We start from the raw sequence: 18,185 nt of genomic DNA on the forward strand, positions 1-18,185 counted from the left end.
AAGCTTGTTATAAACACAAAAATTAGGTTATATCATTGCACATTGCATATTCCACATATTATATAGGCTAAGTATAATAACAACACTGGAACTTCCTGACCTTGCTTCCCTCAAGCCTCTGAATAGAGCTATCTTATCTGGGCCTAATAGCCGCTCTGATAAATGGACACAGCCCTCAGGCATGGACCATAATAAGAAGACAGACCTATTCCTGGGACTAGCAGCCATTATGGAGTCACAGCCACATTTTATTTTAATCAAGCTGAGGTCATGCACATGAATTATAAAGCGCTTTATTCATCTTTGCACTCTCTTTAAAAGTTTAATTAGAAACTCATGCTTGGACAATAGCAAAAGCCCTCAGACAATGACACATCTGGATCAAAACACCTCTTCCCTCCATTACGTAATCCAATGCAATTTTCCCATATTTCAAATATCATCGGCACATGTGATGGGAAAGTGTTGTATTGTAAAGCACCTTAATGCACATCTGTTTGATTATGTATGGTATTCTAATGACAGCAGCCTGGACACATGTCCTGGATGCTATAATAGATCTCAGGTATACACTGTTCTGCATGTGCTCTGTCTGTTTGTTGTGTTTACTGGCTCACTGCATCAGGACAGGAGAAAGTAAGGAAATGGTTCTGTTTAAATTCCAGACGTAATCCATAATAATTGAAGCTTTTGTGGTTTCCACCAAGTTTCATTTCACACTCACAGTTTCACAGCTGCTTCAAACATCTTCAGGAGTCACGCCCTGACACATTTGCGCTCAATATCAACATGAGGTATCACTTAAGTGTGGTGTTTTTTTATAATTTTTTTTATTTCCACAATGTTTACGATATGTTCTGTGTCTTCGTGACATCTCTGAGGCTTTTTGTTCTCAAATCTGTTCTAAATTGTAGGACACAAGCAGTTTCTTCTCTGTGCACATGAAGTGGTTTGTTAAGTAATGCATTTGTCATCCACCATATGGTAAATGGCCCGATCTTAACACCCTTCTTCAATAAACCTTTTGAGATTTACGTGTTTTGGCGTCAACAGCATTAAGAAGACAAAGGCAGGAAAGAATTTAAAATGCCTCTTGAACACGCACTGTGCTCAGTGATAGAATCGATTGTGGTGACAAAAATGGACTTATTGGATCTCAAGTGTGTGGGTCATTTAAGGCTTTTTGTCTGACGTATTGAAGATCTCTGCCAGGGAAGATTGGTTTGACTGTTGTTGGGTGAAGACAGAAAGCCTGGGTAAGTTTTTTCAGTGCTACCTACACACACGTGTCCTGGCTTTGGGTTTGTACCATTATCAAGTCAGTAAACTGCATACCTCCCTGTGAGGAAGAGACTAGAAGTCATTCTTTCACGTATAAGGCTTGATTTAGTTATAGTAAAGCCGAATGTAGCAAACCCACATTTCTTTCTTTTTGCTTTTTTCCAAGGAGCCAGATTTTCTTCAGATTTCTAAAGTGGTCTTAAGCAATAGTTGTGCAGGCTTTCTAAAGGTGTTTCGGGGGGGGGGGGGGGGGATGTTTTTTTGCTTTTGCTTTTTTTCAGACCACCAATGACCTACGAATCATTCAGTAATGAACAAGGTTCCTTAACTTAAGCAATGAACTGAGAACTTAGCAGAGAACCAATTTTAAATTGCATCTTTTAACTCTTTGTTACTATGTTGGAAAAAATATCCACTTTCTTTAGATAAATCTATGAAAAATGTCAACGATAACACAGTTTGACATTCATAAAATAGTATTGTTGCACCAATAAGGTGATTCCCAAAGAGCCATTAACTGAAAACCTGGCATACTTCGGTGTCAGGGGAAGGATGGCTGTCCAGAAGCCATTACTGAATGGAAGGGAAACAGGGGAAAAAACCCTGATGTATGCCAAATTACACAAGCACTGAGCTGAAAAGATCTTATGGAGTGATTAATCCAAATTTCACCTTTTTATTTCATATCATTGTTAATATCATTAACAGGGGAAGTCAGGAGAGGTACAACAGCATCAAGCTGCATGACAGTCAGTGGTGCTGGGGATCTTGTCAAAATTGGTGGAATTACAAACTCAGAAAGGTACTGTCAGAGTTTGACACAGCACTGAAAAAAGACAAGAAAAGCTAAAAATAAAAATAAGAGAGCTCAGACTGTGCTGAAGAATAAAAGTGGTCAAATATTGGCTTTCAAGCTTGTTAGGAACTTGGAAACATGAAAATGGCCTCATGTGGCCACTGTTTGTGCTGAGCCCTGTCCAGGGGCTGGATCACAGAAATATTTCTGTCTAACAGACCAAAGGTAAAGTTGTCTCTATTGTTTACAGTCAGGCTGAGCAACATGGCTGAGATGTGCTCATTTCCTAAATATCCCCACAACACTCAGGTGTGGTACGTTTTTAATGTGCAGAAGGTTTTGAGCATCTGCAAAAATCTTGCTGAAGCACATCTGAGACAGACAGGAGGATGCTGAAAAAAGTGAACCTTCATAATAATTATCGTTTTCGCTGATGTGAGTAGTTAACGCATGCACATTCAAGCTTCCTCAAAGAAGACGCAAAAGTAGCAAACATCAGACAGAATAATCAGTTCAATACTCGCATTAAAGGACGGAGATGAATAACACAGTGAACAGAAGAGTTAATCACATTCACATGTCTGCTGACTTTGGTGCATAATTTTGTTGTTTTCCTTCATGTCTATTTTAATGTCCTCGTGTACAAGTAGTTTAAATGTTGTGACTAATCATGAGACACTGGAGAACATTAATATAGCTTTGGGATTCGACGACAGAGGAATGTGATGATAGAAATTGAAGTCAGAGAGCACAGGCCAGCACAAACAAACTTTATTGAGGTTTTCTAGACAACACACAATTGTTACAAGTAGGCCTTTATATATTTCATTACTCAGCTGTCAGTGTTCCGTTATTTTATGTCAGTTATTGTAAGTAATTTCCAATTGAATGCTGGGTATGTGGCCAGTATAATCCCAGAATAAGGACACGTCATAGTGTTTTATACTATAAACACTACCAAACAGAACTGAAATGCGACCCTGTAATGCATGAAAACTGAAGTGGGGTGGCTAATATTTTTATTTATCAAGTTCTATGATGAACTTTTGGTCTTGGTGTAGGGAACCATTTATATTTTAGGGGGTGCGCTGATTGGTTTAAATATTGATGACCTCAGGAGCGCCCAGCAGCCGTTGTTCTTATTACTGTTAAATGTCCCTGCCGAGTCCCTGCTGGGCGCTCGCTGATGAGGGTAAAAGCAGATTTATTGTTGGACAATTTATGTCGGATTTGTCTGTGCAGCCTAATGAAAGTACAGAAGCGCATTTCTTGTGGCCGTAATGATGTTTCACAGAAATGTTTTATTCAGTTCTCCTGGCTAGCAAATTACACACAGAACATGCACATCTTCAACCGCTCGCTTCAGAAAGATGTGCAGCATGCTGGGTTTTTGCTAATTTTTCCCACCTCGCTCTCCGTGAGTTCTAATGATATGTTGTATAATAATATAGAGCGCATGAATAATTACATACGCTTGCATTCCATCCTGAAGATGGAAACGCTATTAAGTGATGTTCAGCAGAAAATTTGAGGCCTAAATATAAAGTGAGCAAACAGAAGTATGTGTAACCGAGGCCTCCGAGTGCAAATAAATAGTTGAGCTTTAAATCCAAAGGGATTTTTTCTTTTCTCAACGTGACGGTGCTGATGGGAAGAAAGAAACAAGTCATCAGAAATCACAGCCCTAGATCCTTGGGGGATGAAAGGAAAAATGGCAACATGTATCAATGACTCTCTGGGGCACTGAACACAGAGTGTCTGAAAATAAGTACTATTAATGTCGCCTGTTAACTATTTCAGCCACCGAGTGTAGCTCGGACTGTCATACACATGATCGTATGTACACATGGGCGTAAAAGGGGCTTGAAGTATTTAATTCAGATGACATACGAGATATTTAAACACAGACATGGGAACAATCACATTTAGGTGAAACATTTCACAAGATCAGCTGCTAAACAACCGTTTTGGGGAAAATATTCAACGCAGTAAAATATCAGAAACAACATTTCGAGTCATGCACCGCAGTGTTTTTAATCAAATCACAACTGAAGCTGGTGGGGATGTGATTATTGGCTTTCGAGGTATTTACTCGTCAGCTGGTCTCAGATAAAATAAAACTCCTACCTGATAACGGTGCCAGAAGAAAACGTTACTGCTCAAGTTATTATCAGCTGGAGACCATTCATATCTGAGCATTTCCTGCTAATAAAGTCAAAGTAACATTCAAGCTCAGGTTAGTGCTTGCAGAGAGACTCTTCCTCTTCCTCTGAGCACCACGAATGTCAAATTTGGGATTTTAGTGAATTTATCCAGAGGTTATATTTCAGTCATAGCTATTTTTTTTATTGTTTTTGTACTTTTAATTTGAAAAATGTTTTCAAAATGTGATGTGCAAGATCGTGTGTCTGGCATTTTCTGTATGAAAGCGTTGTATGCAGTGATCATCTGTACAGTAGGAACATTACACTGCTGGGCTGTTTGCCTTCACACTTATTAGAAGAGTTTCAGTCTTTACCACGAGGGAGCCGTACTTTCACACCATGTGAAATGAGGTGTAATCGGTGTGTGATCATCGGGGCTTTCATCTGCAGTCCGATAGGCTCTTGAGGCTGATGTACATGGTGCTGACCACAGTGGCTTCTTCCTGCATGGACTCCTTCAGGTCAGGCTGACCTACACAAAGCAGCCTGACCACCCTTTTGGGTAGCTTTCCGCTAAACAGCATGTAGATGCAGGGGTTCACACAGCTGTTTAAACTGGCAAGCAGCATCAAGATGGTGAAGGTTGCACCTGGAGATAGATGAAGAGGACATGAGAGTCACTTTATTTGGGCTTGGTTACCTCTTACAGATTTGTGGCTATTTTAAGTTATCTGTTGATGCTTTGTGAAATTAAGGACCATTAACCTTTGACCTAATGTACTGTCTGTCGATTACAGTGACAGATGCCCTCTCCTTCAAGTGGAGAGGGCATCCTTCCCTCGTAATTTCACTTTTAAAGTACACTTTCATTGTAATACTAAGAGATTTTAAGGTGTAGATGTTAGAAATAATGTAATTTACTGGATGTATTAAGTGTAACGGGATTGTATAAGTGGAATGATTCTGGTCTGCAGAATGTGAGCGGTCGAAATGAGTTCAAAGCAATTGTGCAGAAAATTCTAGTTTCCTCCTCTATTGTTTTCCTGAGCATGATGGCGTTCTTTTTTGCTTTCCAGTGACTTTTATGTCAGACTTTTATGTTTTTGCGTGTTGTGGGATCACTGTCTTCTTACTCTGTGTGGGTGCCTCGTCGTCCCAGACAGACCAAAGCTGCACGGTGAAGAAAGGTGTCCAGCAGAGGATGTATGCGAGCACGATGACGGCGGTCATCTTCACCGTCTTTACCCTGGCCTTGGACACTCCTGCCACGCTGCTGGCCCTCGATGACGGAGGCTTGCTGACCGCTTCCCCGACGTGGTGCGTCTTCATGTGGAAGTTTAGCTGCACTGCGCGGCAGATGCGCACCTGGCACACGATCACGGTGAGAATTGGCAGGACGAATATCACCAAAGTCGTCCAGGTTACGTAGGCTCTCCGTCCCCACGGCTCGATGAACTGCGCCCAACAATCGTACACGCCGGGAGCGACCTCGACCCGAGAGAAGATGAAGACCTGCGGGAGGCTGCAAAGGACGGAGACGCACCAGGCGGCGCACACCGGACCGTTCCAGCGCGCCCTGCGCCTCTGGAAAGTTACCATGGGATTGCAGATGGCTTGGTACCGATCTATAGTCATCACTACGATCATGTACGTGGAGGCGAACATCCCGACCACCTGCAGGTACTTTACCGCCCGACACAGCACATCTGGACCGATGAACCTGTCGGTGATGTCCCAGATGAGTTGGGGGCAGACTTGGAAAAATGTGACCACCAAGTCAGCGACGCACAGGTGGAAAACGAAGACGCGCATTCTGGAGAGCGGCTTCCTGCGCTTCCACAGCACCAGCAAGATCCCAAAGTTTAGGATCCCCGCTGTGATGAAGATGATGGCGAGAAGGGCGATTTCCACCTGAGCCAAGCGCTCATCCCGAGGATCGTCACCAAACGGTGCACTCTCCGAAGAGACGTTACTGATATTTACACCGATCCAAGCCATGCGTTCAACCCAAGCGCAGCACAGAGGGGATTAAATAACCACTCCAGGTGAATCCAGCGGCAGAGGCGGCATGTGAACGATACAGAAAACTTTTGGCGATTTCATCAAAATGTAAAAACGACGGCGGGAGGGACACGGGCTGAACAACTGTTGAGCTTCTTCATACACAGAGAGCGGTAGTAAAGGAGATCAGCGGGTTTTATGTCTCATCTCTGTGGGAGGGAGGAGCAATCTCACTCCAGCACAAAAAAATGTATTTCTCACAGTGCCAGAAACATTGGAATTCACACACAGGGGGCCACTTTTTATTGTACAGAGCATGCAGAAAAGGGCAGCCATGAAAACTGAACCTTTTAGTGGAAGTGTAAAATGATCTGTACAGAAAACAGAAATACAGTCAACATAAAAAAAAGCCACAGACACAAACATTCCTCTGCTTCCTATCATCGTGTGAACAATGAAAATAAACATCTACTGTGAATAAACCGAATTTATTCCATGTGTTGTCGTCCGTTACAGGTCAGAGCGAGTTTACTGCAAATGATGAGAATCCAACTGGCTGAGCATCAACAATAGTGGCCCAAGGCTGCAGGCTCAGGCTAAAGAGCATTTTTCCACCCGATTTCATGTCTCACTCACCGTAGTGTCCTTTCTGATTGTTTGAGCATCAGGCTGCTCAAACAATACCCAGGAGCAGTGCAGTCGCAGCATCAAGCGTCCATGCGATTACCATCTAAACACAACCAAAACATTTCTGCTCCTCTGCTTGTTTATAGCTTTACATAACTCAGCAGTTCATCTTTGTCCATCTGGTAATGACTCTTCTTCCAAATGTCACGGAGCTTCTGTAAGGTGGCGCCTATCTCTTTGCCCGAGGTGATGCCCAGCTTCCTCAGATCGTGCCCGCTGATGGGGAAGCGAGGGATGGACCATCTGCTCAGCTCTGACAGGAGCTTCTCCTCACCTTTGTACTTGAGCAGCTCGCACACTTTACTCTGGGAATCCAGCTCCCGACTCTGAAAGGATGCGACATGTGTGTGAATCAAAGTAACCACATTTTCTAGAACATCCCAGTCACAAGCAACAGTAAGAAAGGTTTACCATTTACAGTAAATACTTGGCTGAACTGTTCAGGACACTGTGGCCTGATCAGGTTTGACTGACAGTGGTTTGGCAACAAAAGCAGACAAATCTTTAACTGTCGCCACCGTTTTGACTCAAATTCTCCTAAATCCTGAGTGGTTAAAAATATGCAGCTGCACATTTTTCCAACTGACTCTCAGCCAACGTCAAACCAACATGCACACAGCAAAACCCAAATAAAGAAATCTGCTCTATAAGGCGAGACAAGCCCAGTGAGAAACCAGAGAAACCAGTCTTCGATCTTTCTCCGTCTACTTTATCCAGTGGTGCTTTTGGTAATGGAAGGGTTAAAGTATTGTGTTTTTGTTTATCAATGTCAACCTGGATAAAACAAAAATTAAATTAAAAGATATAAGAACAAAAACAGTCTAAAAAAAATGACAGCTTAAGATGCGACGACTAAATTTGGTTTTGAAAATAACTTCAGAAAAATGGTGAGAAACAGAACACGGTCTCTCCTAAATTGACTTTTTATATATTCAGTAAACATGCTATCTTTCAACTATTGCTTAATCCTACATGGTGTTGTACATGTTCACTTCAGGGATCCACCAGCATGTTATAAACCAGGCAGCCCTCCTGGCCTAAGCTGACTCTGCACCGATCACTTTTTATTTTTTTTAAAGAAAGCTGCAACCATTAAATGGTGGAACTTAAGGCTACGTCCACACGTACACGGGTATTTTTGAAAACGGAGATTTTCCGTTTTCGTTTTAAAAAATAATCCCGTCCACACGTAAAGGCAGAAATGAAGGAAAACGCTGCTAGGAACATGCCAAAGCAACAGGTGGTGATATATTCCTAACCGTGCAGAAATGTTGGCCAATCAGAAGTCTAGAAGCCTCGGTGGGAAAAAGTAAACAAAGTTGGGGCATAGAAGCAGAACCGAGTGGTATGTGTGGAGGGACAGTAACTGTGTGTGTATATGTAAGCATTTAAACACTACAGAGAGTAAAATTAACAGTAATAGTATTGTAGAAATTCATTTCACCGAAACAATAACGTGGCGCACAGTGTGACGTCAAAAAAGGCGCACACCTTTGACACTGCGTTTTCTCCGTTTTTCTCGTCCACACGTAAATGCAAAAACTGAGTTTTAGAAAATATCCACCCTGGCCGGAGTTTTTAAAAATCTCAGTTTTCAGTGACCAAAAAAGCCGTTTACGTGTGGACGAAAGGTGCAAACGCACAGAAAAATCTGCGTTTTCAAAAATACCCGGGTACGTGTGGACGTAGCCTAAAACTCTTACTTGTTCAGCTGATTTTCATTCACTAGTTGAATGACATGAAGTAAGATTCACTAGATTAAATAAACCAGAAATAAACCAACTCCCTCCTTTACTCGCTATATTTGCATAAATGTCTTGATGGCTCTTTTTAAACTTCAGGATGCTTCCTGTTGATGGTCATAGTCTTTACTGTCTGTGTACAAAACATTTTAAAAATCTACCTCATCTTGACATTTACGAGGCTTTCGTGTCATAAACAGTATGTTTGTTAGTTTCCATAATTCGTTTTGTCTGCAGCTCAAGACACGACTACTCGCGCTGGAAGCAAAGCACATGTCCACAGCATGGGAGCGTTTATGACTTAGAAACAATACTTACGAGTTCGGTGTGTATTTTCAACATATAGAAAATATTGTAGAAAGATTTAAAATGTCGCATTTGACCCCTGGCCAATAAACTGATCTTAAAATCAAAGTAATATTAATAATGTTGTATAGAGCCATTAAAAACTATGGTTCTTACTACCATTGTTTGTACCGACCACAAGCATATAGCGACTGATATACGGGGATTCTAAATATCACAGTACTTTGTACCTCTGATCTCTTCTTTGCGGTCAAGTTAGGTTAAACTTTCATAAAATGTCTTATCTGTAAAATTCTGCTGCCTTTGTTTGCATTGGCAACACTTATTTTTCAATTAGTCCCTAAAATGTGTTAATTTTACTGCACTAAACTTCAAGTACATTTAAAAAGAACAAACAAAACAAAATAACTACATATAAAAGACAATACTATTCCCTTATAAGTAAATACTGCCCAGCATGTATGTCTAGTTATACATGGAAATATAAAGAAAGTGTAGAATGTCAATAATGTAGGCTTTATAGTGTTGAAACTGTCTCTTATACTTTAGCTTGAATGTGGAATCATGTGTCTAATTAGCAAATCTAAATACAATTTCATATTTATGTCTTTAAGAACTTCAATGAGAGTTTTAAAAAAATACTGCTACAACTAAAACTGAAGTTGAGCTACGGTTTGTGAAAGATGCACTAACTACAGAAAGAACTAGCAGAGTGTTTTGGTAGCTGTAGAGCGGGGGTAGGCAACTCCAGGCCTCGAGTGCCGATGTCCTGCAGGTTTTAGATGTGTCCATGATCCATCACAGCTGATTTAAAGGGCTAAATGACTCCTCAGCATTTCTTGAAGTTCTCCAGAGACCTGGTAATGAACTAATCATTTGATTCAGGTGTGTTAACCCAGGGTGGGATCTAAAACTTGCAGGACACCGGCACTCGAGGCCTGAAGTTGCCTACCCCTGCTGTAGAGTATTTGACCCTAACAGATCTGGTTTCGGTTCGGCTCTTTGACCTGTTCTAGGCTCCTCTGCTACCCCCTGCTCTCCTGCAGTGGCAGTGCACAGTGTTGGCTGGCTTTGATAGATGAGATTATAAACTAATTAAAAACAAAACTGATGTTTCTATAAACTCTGGTGTCAGTCTCTCTCCGGTGTGTTTCAGCTTATGAGCTGGGTTGTAACGAAAGCTGATCAAAGCTTAAACTAGTGTCAAATCAATTTAGCAAATCTAAACACCAGAGCGATTTATGTTGACATTTCCACATAAAAAAAACAAAACAACTTTAAAATAACAGCTAAAACAAATACTACTATAACACAAACTAAGGTTCAGCTAAGATTTGGGAAATATGCACCGTTTACAAAAATAACTATCAGAATGTTTTGGAAACTATTTTTTTTATTCTACAAACATTGCAAAGATAAATATTTCATCAAAGATCAGCAGTGGTTTTGGTTTAGCTCTGGTTAACGATCCACACATTTCCTAAATACTTCCTCTCTGAAAACAAAGCCGTAACAGTCGGATGAGATCATGCTGCAGTCTGTTGTGAATGACGGCTGCAGGCTGGCAACTCTTGATTAGCGACACTAATGTCTGTGAAACTGGCTTTTTAAACACATATGTGACTAATATCAGTGACCGCATTGGTCTGGAAATAATATTCTCTGTATAGACCGAGTGGAAGAAGAAGAAACTTACATCAATAATAAAGTCAGTGAAAGGTTTGAGGCTGTCTGGCTCATCGTCTCTCTTGCAGAGCTCCCGTCTGTATTTGACCAGAAACAGTGCCAGGTTCTTCTCCTCTCTGGACACCTTCAATCGGATGTCCATCTTTTCCACCTGCTCTGGGGAGCGGAACAGAGCAGCCAGGATGGTCATGGGTTTGGGAGAGTGGTCTTTGGCGTTCTGCCACACTCGCTTCATCTCGTCAATATCGCCATCTGGAGGTAACCCTGAGGAGCAGCAGGGACAGGAGGGAGTGACCAGAACTGATGTGTAACAAGACAGAAAATGTTTGGTAGAATGATTTCTCCCTCAATCCTATTAAATGCTAATTTAACAAGAGTTAAATCAGAGGAAATAGAACCTTAATAGATACGAGACAATAATAGAGCTCAGAGGACCACAGACATCAGGAGGCACTTAATCCTCTTTATCTCAGGGAAGGAAACCAAACCTTTCTCCCAGTTATAAACAGCTGCAAATTGCATGAAAACTGTTGGCACATTTGATCCATTATGTCCAGACCTATGCTAAGAAAACAATGATTTCACTGCCATCCTCTCAGGCCACTTTTAAGAAGGATCCGTGCCAAAGCAAAAGGGATACCATGCTCTGCAAAGTGGCCAAATTTGACCATATTGGGTAAAAAAAATGTTGTCTACAACAAGCATATTTCACAAATAATAACCAGTTCTATGAGTATGAGTGTAGGTGTAAGCATCAGCTAAATAAATACATAAAATAAAATAAAAAAAACCTACAGGGAAAAACTAATGTTGACATCTGAGCTGCAACCATCATGATTTCCTTTTTAAAATAATTTATTTTTCTAATTCATCTTTGGTAGCGCTAGATATAATGTGAAAAACTCTTAAAATGTTAGATTTACCTTTTCTTCTTTTTAAAAACAGCTGAACATAAACATATAAACATTTTTTATCTGGAGTTTAAAATTATTAAGACACCCAGCCGTGCCCTCCCTCTCTCACCAATGTACTGAGCCAGTTCCAGGCTATAGATCAGCTCCAGCAGGTGAGCGGCATGGTTCCCGACCGCCAACTTTTTTAGCTCCACCCAGATTCGCTCTCCCGATATAGCACCCAGTCCGTGACCATTTTCCCTGATGGCAGTCACTGTCTCAGGCTCGTGGTCACCGGGCTCCGAAGAAACACGGCCATAAAACCTGTGACAAAATGATGGGAGTGAGGTGGTTAATACGCTCACGTCAAACAAGGAAGACAATCTGCTTTTTAAACTTCACAGTCTCAAGTAGATACAAAAAGAAATGAGGAAGTCTACCTAAAATATCGTAGTATTCTCAGGTAGTCCTCTTTGATCCTTTGTTCAGCGCTGCCAACAAACCGCACTTTACGGTTCTGCAGGTCCTCATATCCACGATAATAATCATACAATGTGCCGTCCAGACCTGTTATAAGAAGCAGAGTCACACGACTTGTCACAAAAAAATCGGAATGCAAAAACAATACTTTTTGGTTGCAACTGGGAACTTCAGACCGACTCTTCTTATAGTTCTCTTTAATTTGTTTGTTTTTACATTGATTTCACATACAGTGGGGCAAAAAAGTATTTAGTCAGCCACCGATTATGCAAGTTCCCCCACTTAAAATGATGACAGAGGTCAGTAATTTGCACCAGAGGTACACTTCAACTGTGAGAGACAGAATGTGAAAAAAAAATCCATGAATTCACATGGTAGGATTTGTAAAGAATTTATTCGTAAATCAGGGTGGAAAATAAGTATTTGGTCACCTCAAACAAGGAAAATCCCTGGCTCTCACAGACCTGTAACGTCTTCTGTAAGAAGCTTTTCTGTCCCCCACTCGTTACCTGTATGAATGGCACCTGTTTGACCTCATCATCTGTATAAAAGACACCTGTCCACAGCCTCAACCAGTCAGACTCCAAACTCCGCCATGGCCAAGACCAAAGAGCTTTCGAAGGACACCAGGAAAAGAATTGTAGACCTGCACCAGACTGGGAAGAGTGAATCTACAATAGGCAAGCAGCTTGGTGTGAAAAAATCAACTGTGGGAGCAATCATCAGAAAATGGAAGACATACAAGACCACTGATAATCTCCCTCGATCTGGGGCTCCACGCAAGATCTCATCCCGTGGGGTCAAAATGATCATGAGAACGGTGAGCAAAGATCCCAGAACCACACGGGGGGACCTGGTGAATGACCTGCAGAGAGCTGGGACCAAAGTAACAAAGGTCACCATCAGTAACACACTACAACGGCAGGGAATCAAATCCCGCAGTGCCAGACGTGTTCCGCTGCTGAAGCCAGTGCATGTCCAGGCCCGTCTGAAGTTTGCCAGAGAGCACATGGATGATACAGCAGAGGATTGGGAGAATGTCATGTGGTCAGATGAAACCAAAGTAGAACTTTTTGGTATAAACTCAACTCGTCGTGTTTGGAGGAAGAAGAATACTGAGTTGCATCCCAAGAACACCATACCTACTGTGAAGCATGGGGGTGGAAACATCATGCTATGGGGCTGTTTTTCTGCCAAGGGGACAGGACGACTGATCCGTGTTAAGGACAGAATGAATGGGGCCAAGTATCGTGAGATTTTGAGCCAAAACCTCCTTCCATCAGTGAGAACTTTGAAGATGAAACGAGGCTGGGTCTTCCAACATGACAATGATCCAAAACACACCGCCCGGGCAACAAAGGAGTGGCTCCGTAAGAAGCATTTGAAAGTCCTGGAGTGGCCTAGCCAGTCTCCAGACCTCAACCCCATAGAAAATCTGTGGCGGGAGTTGAAAGTCCGTGTTGCTCGGCGACAGCCCCAAAACATCACTGCTCTTGAGAAGATCTGCATGGAGGAATGGGCCAAAATACCAGCTACTGTGTGTGCAAACCTGGTAAAGACCTATAGTAAACGTTTGACCTCTGTTATTGCCAACAAAGGTTATGTTACAAAGTATTGAGTTGTATTTTTGTTATTGACCAAATACTTATTTTCCACCCTGATTTACGAATAAATTCTTTACAAATCCTACCATGTGAATTCATGGATTTTTTTTTCACATTCTGTCTCTCACAGTTGAAGTGTACCTCTGGTGCAAATTACTGACCTCTATCATCATTTTAAGTGGGGGAACTTGCACAATCGGTGGCTGACTAAATACTTTTTTGCCCCACTGTATGCTTGCATGGCAGGTTTGAGATGCACGTCACTGATGTTTTGACATTTTTAAATATCAATATAGCAACACAATTTCTGACATTTTAAGTACTTCCAAAACTGTTTTAATGTGTTTATTCTCAACACAAACTCAAGTTCTCTGCTCTGTGATTGCCAAGAAAATTCTGGACAACCTGCACGAGTGCTTCCCGTGGCTTAAGCTTCCTTTTGATGGAAGCTGTGGAGTCAAGCTGTCAAGCATCAGTTAACAGATTTCAGGAAAAACACCAAGAACACATTCCTAATTTTGGCTTCACTTTTCTGGAGACCACATTTATTTCTTAAATGGTGAATCTGTCCCATTATCACAGCTGTACAATACTTGAAACATCATAATTTAAAAAAAAAATAAAACTGAATGTGCTAGATGAAAATGGTTTTTAGATTTTGAGTGAAGGTGAAGGTACAGGTGAAAGAAGCTCAGTGTTATCAATTCTTTGTACAGTCCATTTTTAGGCTCAGTGGAGAAGAAGGGAAATTACCCAGAAACATGGAGTTAATGGTGAGGTCTCTCCGCTCAGCGTCTTTCTGCCAGTCAGTTGTGAATTCCACCTCTGCATGACGCCCATCAGTCTGAACATCCACTCGCAGTGTCGTCACCTCAAAGCTCTCATTGTGCAGCTGCAAACACCCAATAAAGGAAACACTCATCAAGATCAGAGGCACAGAGAAGCCCGTGTTCTTCAACTGGTGTCAAGTACAAATACTATCAGAGTCATTTCACAGTTTTTATAGAACAAATCCAGCTTAGTTTATTAGAAAATTGTTGCACTTGATAAACATCCAAACGTATTGAGCCATACGTTTCAGCCTGCTGCACCTGCTCATTACAACAAAGTATTTACATATTCTAGAAATATAAACATCACTCATTAGCAGAGCTTCCTGTTAGTGGGCTGCTTATTTATGCAATGCATCAGGGCCGTTCAACCATTTCAATCTTTCCATTAAGATTTAAGATTTGACTGATCAGACTGATGATGCAGCTGGCTGCTCAGTGAATCATCACAATCTTTGCTCACGTATTTACTTTATATTTGCACAATTACTTTATTCCACCATTCAAACTAACCCTCACATGATCACGTGGTCACAAACAGATGTGAAGAATCTGGACAATTACACTTTTAGTTTGTAATTCTGTAGGTTATTTACCCTAAAATATAAAACAGCTACTGTATGAGACCAACTTTTTGATTTGTTCATTTAAATTTTAAAACATTTAATTCTTAATCCTAATTATGAAGAAAGCTCATTCAGCCTAAAACCTTGTTTGACTGGCTTGTTTTTTCGTTTTGTTTTTACTTTAAGAATCATCACAAGTGTTGATTTGGACAAACTAGCTCTAATATTTGCGATGCATTTTTAAGCTTTACTAATTCTTGCCTTGTTAACTCACATGACCTCCTCTTCACACATATTTACCATAAATACCAACTCTAAAATCTGAACCTCATGTGAATCTTTAAAAATGACACCCAGCATCTATCTCTAGAGTACACTTCAAATTTAGCTGTCTAAACAGTTATTATTTTCTTAAGTGCATTTTATTTTCTATTAGAAAAAACAGATAGAAAATATACATTTTCTAAGAAATCAGTAATAAAGTTCTTATTCCTTTCAAACAACATTAGCTACCATAACTATACCAGGACAGCAAGTTTGGTTAAGCAGTTGCTGACAGTTAAGTTTAACACTGTTCAAATCAGCTTTTAGCCTTATTTAGACAAATGAAAGACTTCATCAGCGTTACACAGCAGAGCCTCTTACTCGTGCAGTGATAGTCCCGTGCTTCTCTCCTTTATTGTTGATCATCCTGATCCCAGCCGTTTGAAACATGTGCTTCATCTCCTCTGGAGTGGCTGTGGTAGCAAAATCCACATCTTCAGGCCGCTTCCCAGACAGCAGATCCCGCACAGCACCTCCAGCTATCCTCAGCTCATGCTGGTGTTTCTCAAACACCTCTGGAAAAACCGTGCAAACACACTCAGGAAACTTTTCAGAAGTTGCGCCTGGAGGTTGTTTTGACCTCTGCAGTGTATTTGCTCTCTTGCAAATCACCTGACAAGTTTAAAATTTTTAACTATTTTATCCTTAGTCTGTTAATAAAACAGGGAGTTTTACATCTCACAATCTCTTTCTCGTCTAAATATACCTTTAAAAAAAAGGGGGCAAGTTTTACACACTGCTTTGGTCCTGAAGCAGACATTCTGACACAGAAGAGAAAGAACAGTTGCATCATCTGTAAAGCACTGTATCAAAGATGCTAAAGTGAAGTCTGAAATGCAGCCATCACAAATATCAGTTAAATCAGTCACTCTGGGGTATGTTCTGTTTTTGATTAGTTCACTATCATGTTTTACTGACGTGACTCCCACTTAAATCCAACTCTGCTTTTCATACCATCAAAATATGTGAAAAAAGGGTCTATGTCAACAGGATTTATTCAGGCAGGTTGAGGGACAATATCAGGGAATGACAGCTTCTTATAACTTGGTGACTTTTCACGCAAACGTTGAAAACCTATTTGGCCCGGCTTCTTCAAAATAACATCCACGGGCTATTCAATCATTCTGGCATAAATGAAAAATCAGTCTCGCCTCCAACCAGATTAAAATGCAGCAGCTCTGCTTCTACCTGTTTACATGTTTTATAATGTGTTTTAAAAGTTTTAACTTATTTTACTAGTCACTTTTAAAGCAGCTGAGGCCCTTCTGGTTGCTCTAAAGTCGAGACTTAAATCTAAAGGTGACCGTGCTATTGCCATCACAACCCCAAGCTTTCGAAAACAATCTGCCCAAGGAGATAAGGTAAAATTGGTGACTACTTGAAATCACTAGAAAAAACACATTTTTATAAACTTGCTTTTGTGACGTCATTGATCTCTCCGGTTTGTCTTTTGCCCTCTTATTGCTGCTTTATATTCTCATTTGGTTTTTAATTCTCTTTTGCTTTCGGTCAAGGAGCTTGTGTTTCTGGTACTGTTTATGTACGTGTGTATTTCTGTCTGTAAACATGATAGCTCAAAAGTTTGACATTAATTATGATATCCATTAAATTCTTCAAAGTCTTCAAGGTCAACTTAATGACTTGTTGGTCATAAACTGACAAAAAGCCTTATAACTTAGAAACTATGATTTTTACAAGTGTGGTTAGCACTGTATAAAGATTTAGAATTTCATGTCCCATTTGGGCTTTATACCTCTCATTCGAGGTTAGTAGATTGATCTGAAGGTCAAAACAATAATAATGCTACACAGAGCTATTTAAAAGTGTTTCTTACTGTCCAGCGAGTGGAGATTTGGGCTCTCAGAGTGCTTCATGTGTTTTTTGGCTCTTACAATATAATACGTTTCTGGTGCAGTGCTTTTTCTGTCTTAATATTTATGTTCTTTTTAAATACCGTTTTATTTTTGGTCCCAATTTCCAAGCTTTGTGTTTTAATACTAAATAAATAAAGCAATTATTACTATCAACATAGAAGAACCATCATCTTGTGAAAATTGTTAAAAACCCTTCTTTCCGGTATGGTAAACTCAATTTCTCGCCATGGAAGCGCAATGGATTAAAACAATAAACCTGTACCTAATAAAAAAAAACCTCGATGTTGAATAAAAACTGCATTAATAATTAATTGTATAAGAAAGTAAGTAACAGACCGACGGGCGGTCTTCGGTTCTTAACTGCTCTCCGAGTGTCCCCATTTATTTTTAATAGGAAGTGATCAAGTTGTCAGTCACTCTGTCATTGTGCACGGGTAATAACATTTCACAAATAGGCGAAAACTCAAAGGTTTAAGTGACCGCAGCTGGCACGTGTCCTTCCGCAGCTGTGCCTCACCTGCCAATCCATTCAGTCCATCAGTGAACAGGGACTGGAACTCGCTGGTCTTTAGCTGCATGGTAAACAGGCTTCTCCAACACAAACTTGCTCTACCACTCACACGAGGACTCAGTAACCTGCTCCACATCTGCACAGACAAAAGACACGTTGTCACGGGCTGCTGCTTGGTTGTGTATCACTACTTCTATCGAGCTAGCTAGCTATGAGTCACTGAACGCATGCTCCTGCGCTCGAGCAGCTCTCGTGAACATTTCACGTTGATGTTTTTCCATGCCAACGTATGTGTAACCAAAAACAACAGACAAACTGACCTACAACTTAACAAGGAGATTATATGCGCATAAATCGCCACTATTTCCCATAACGCCGTCCTGTTATCTCTCGTGAAAGCTAGCCGGAAGAGTTTCCATACCGGGCACTTTACTAACCAATAGCGCGAGGTTTCGTCAGG

The 18,185-nt window shown here is 40.8% G+C and overlaps 2 protein-coding genes and 1 long non-coding RNA gene across 4 annotated transcripts; 1 reads left to right on the top strand and 2 right to left on the bottom strand.

The window, feature by feature from the left end:
• Positions 1–3,476: 3,476 nt before the first annotated feature.
• On the bottom strand, positions 3,477–6,219 carry avpr2b.1 (arginine vasopressin receptor 2b, tandem duplicate, 1). The gene is made up of 2 exons (XM_085159621.1): positions 5,355–6,219; positions 3,477–4,870 (listed from the first exon to the last, which is right to left on the bottom strand). Exons 1-2 carry the CDS (start codon positions 6,217–6,219, stop codon positions 4,662–4,664), a joined length of 1,074 nt encoding a protein of 357 aa, XP_085015747.1. The 3' UTR covers positions 3,477–4,661.
• A 475-nt stretch (positions 6,220–6,694) lies between these two features.
• Positions 6,695–18,181, bottom strand: trnt1 (tRNA nucleotidyl transferase, CCA-adding, 1). 2 transcript variants are annotated; one of them, XM_085159620.1, is made up of 8 exons: positions 18,163–18,181; positions 17,732–17,861; positions 15,662–15,855; positions 14,374–14,512; positions 11,977–12,103; positions 11,667–11,860; positions 10,654–10,907; positions 6,695–7,235 (listed from the first exon to the last, which is right to left on the bottom strand). In XM_085159620.1, the coding sequence occupies exons 2-8, from the start codon at positions 17,859–17,861 to the stop codon at positions 6,990–6,992; spliced, it is 1,284 nt and encodes a 427-aa protein (XP_085015746.1). In that variant the 5' UTR covers positions 18,163–18,181; the 3' UTR covers positions 6,695–6,989. The 2 variants fall into 2 exon arrangements, with proteins under 2 accessions (XP_085015746.1, XP_085015745.1); XM_085159619.1 differs by having other exon boundaries at positions 18,046–18,175.
• On the top strand, positions 7,234–8,603 carry LOC146519091 (uncharacterized). The gene is made up of 2 exons (XR_014874107.1): positions 7,234–8,227; positions 8,313–8,603. It is a non-coding gene; the product is annotated as an uncharacterized LOC146519091 (long non-coding RNA).
• Positions 18,182–18,185: the final 4 nt, after the last annotated feature.

This window comes from Neolamprologus multifasciatus, chromosome 5, assembly GCF_963576455.1.
Source record: "Neolamprologus multifasciatus chromosome 5, fNeoMul1.2, whole genome shotgun sequence".
Taxonomy (NCBI): Eukaryota; Metazoa; Chordata; class Actinopteri; order Cichliformes; family Cichlidae; genus Neolamprologus; species Neolamprologus multifasciatus.

Bases quoted from the DNA above. Each gene is read 5' to 3' on its own strand.
- avpr2b.1 (XM_085159621.1), bottom strand. From the start codon at position 6,219: ATGGCTTGGATCGGTGTAAATATCAGTAACGTCTCTTCGGAGAGTGCA. The intron at 4,871-5,354 runs GTAAGAAGACAG...ATCTATCTCCAG, and splicing joins CGACGAGGCACCCACACAGA to GTGCAACCTTCACCATCTTG.
- trnt1 (XM_085159620.1), bottom strand. From the start codon at position 17,861: ATGTGGAGCAGGTTACTGAGTCCTCGTGTGAGTGGTAGAGCAAGTTTG. The intron at 15,856-17,731 runs GTGAGGCACAGC...CGGTTTTTCCAG, and splicing joins TGGACTGAATGGATTGGCAG to AGGTGTTTGAGAAACACCAG. The intron at 14,513-15,661 runs GTAAGAGGCTCT...GGGTGTTTGCAG, and splicing joins ACGGGACTATCACTGCACGA to CTGCACAATGAGAGCTTTGA.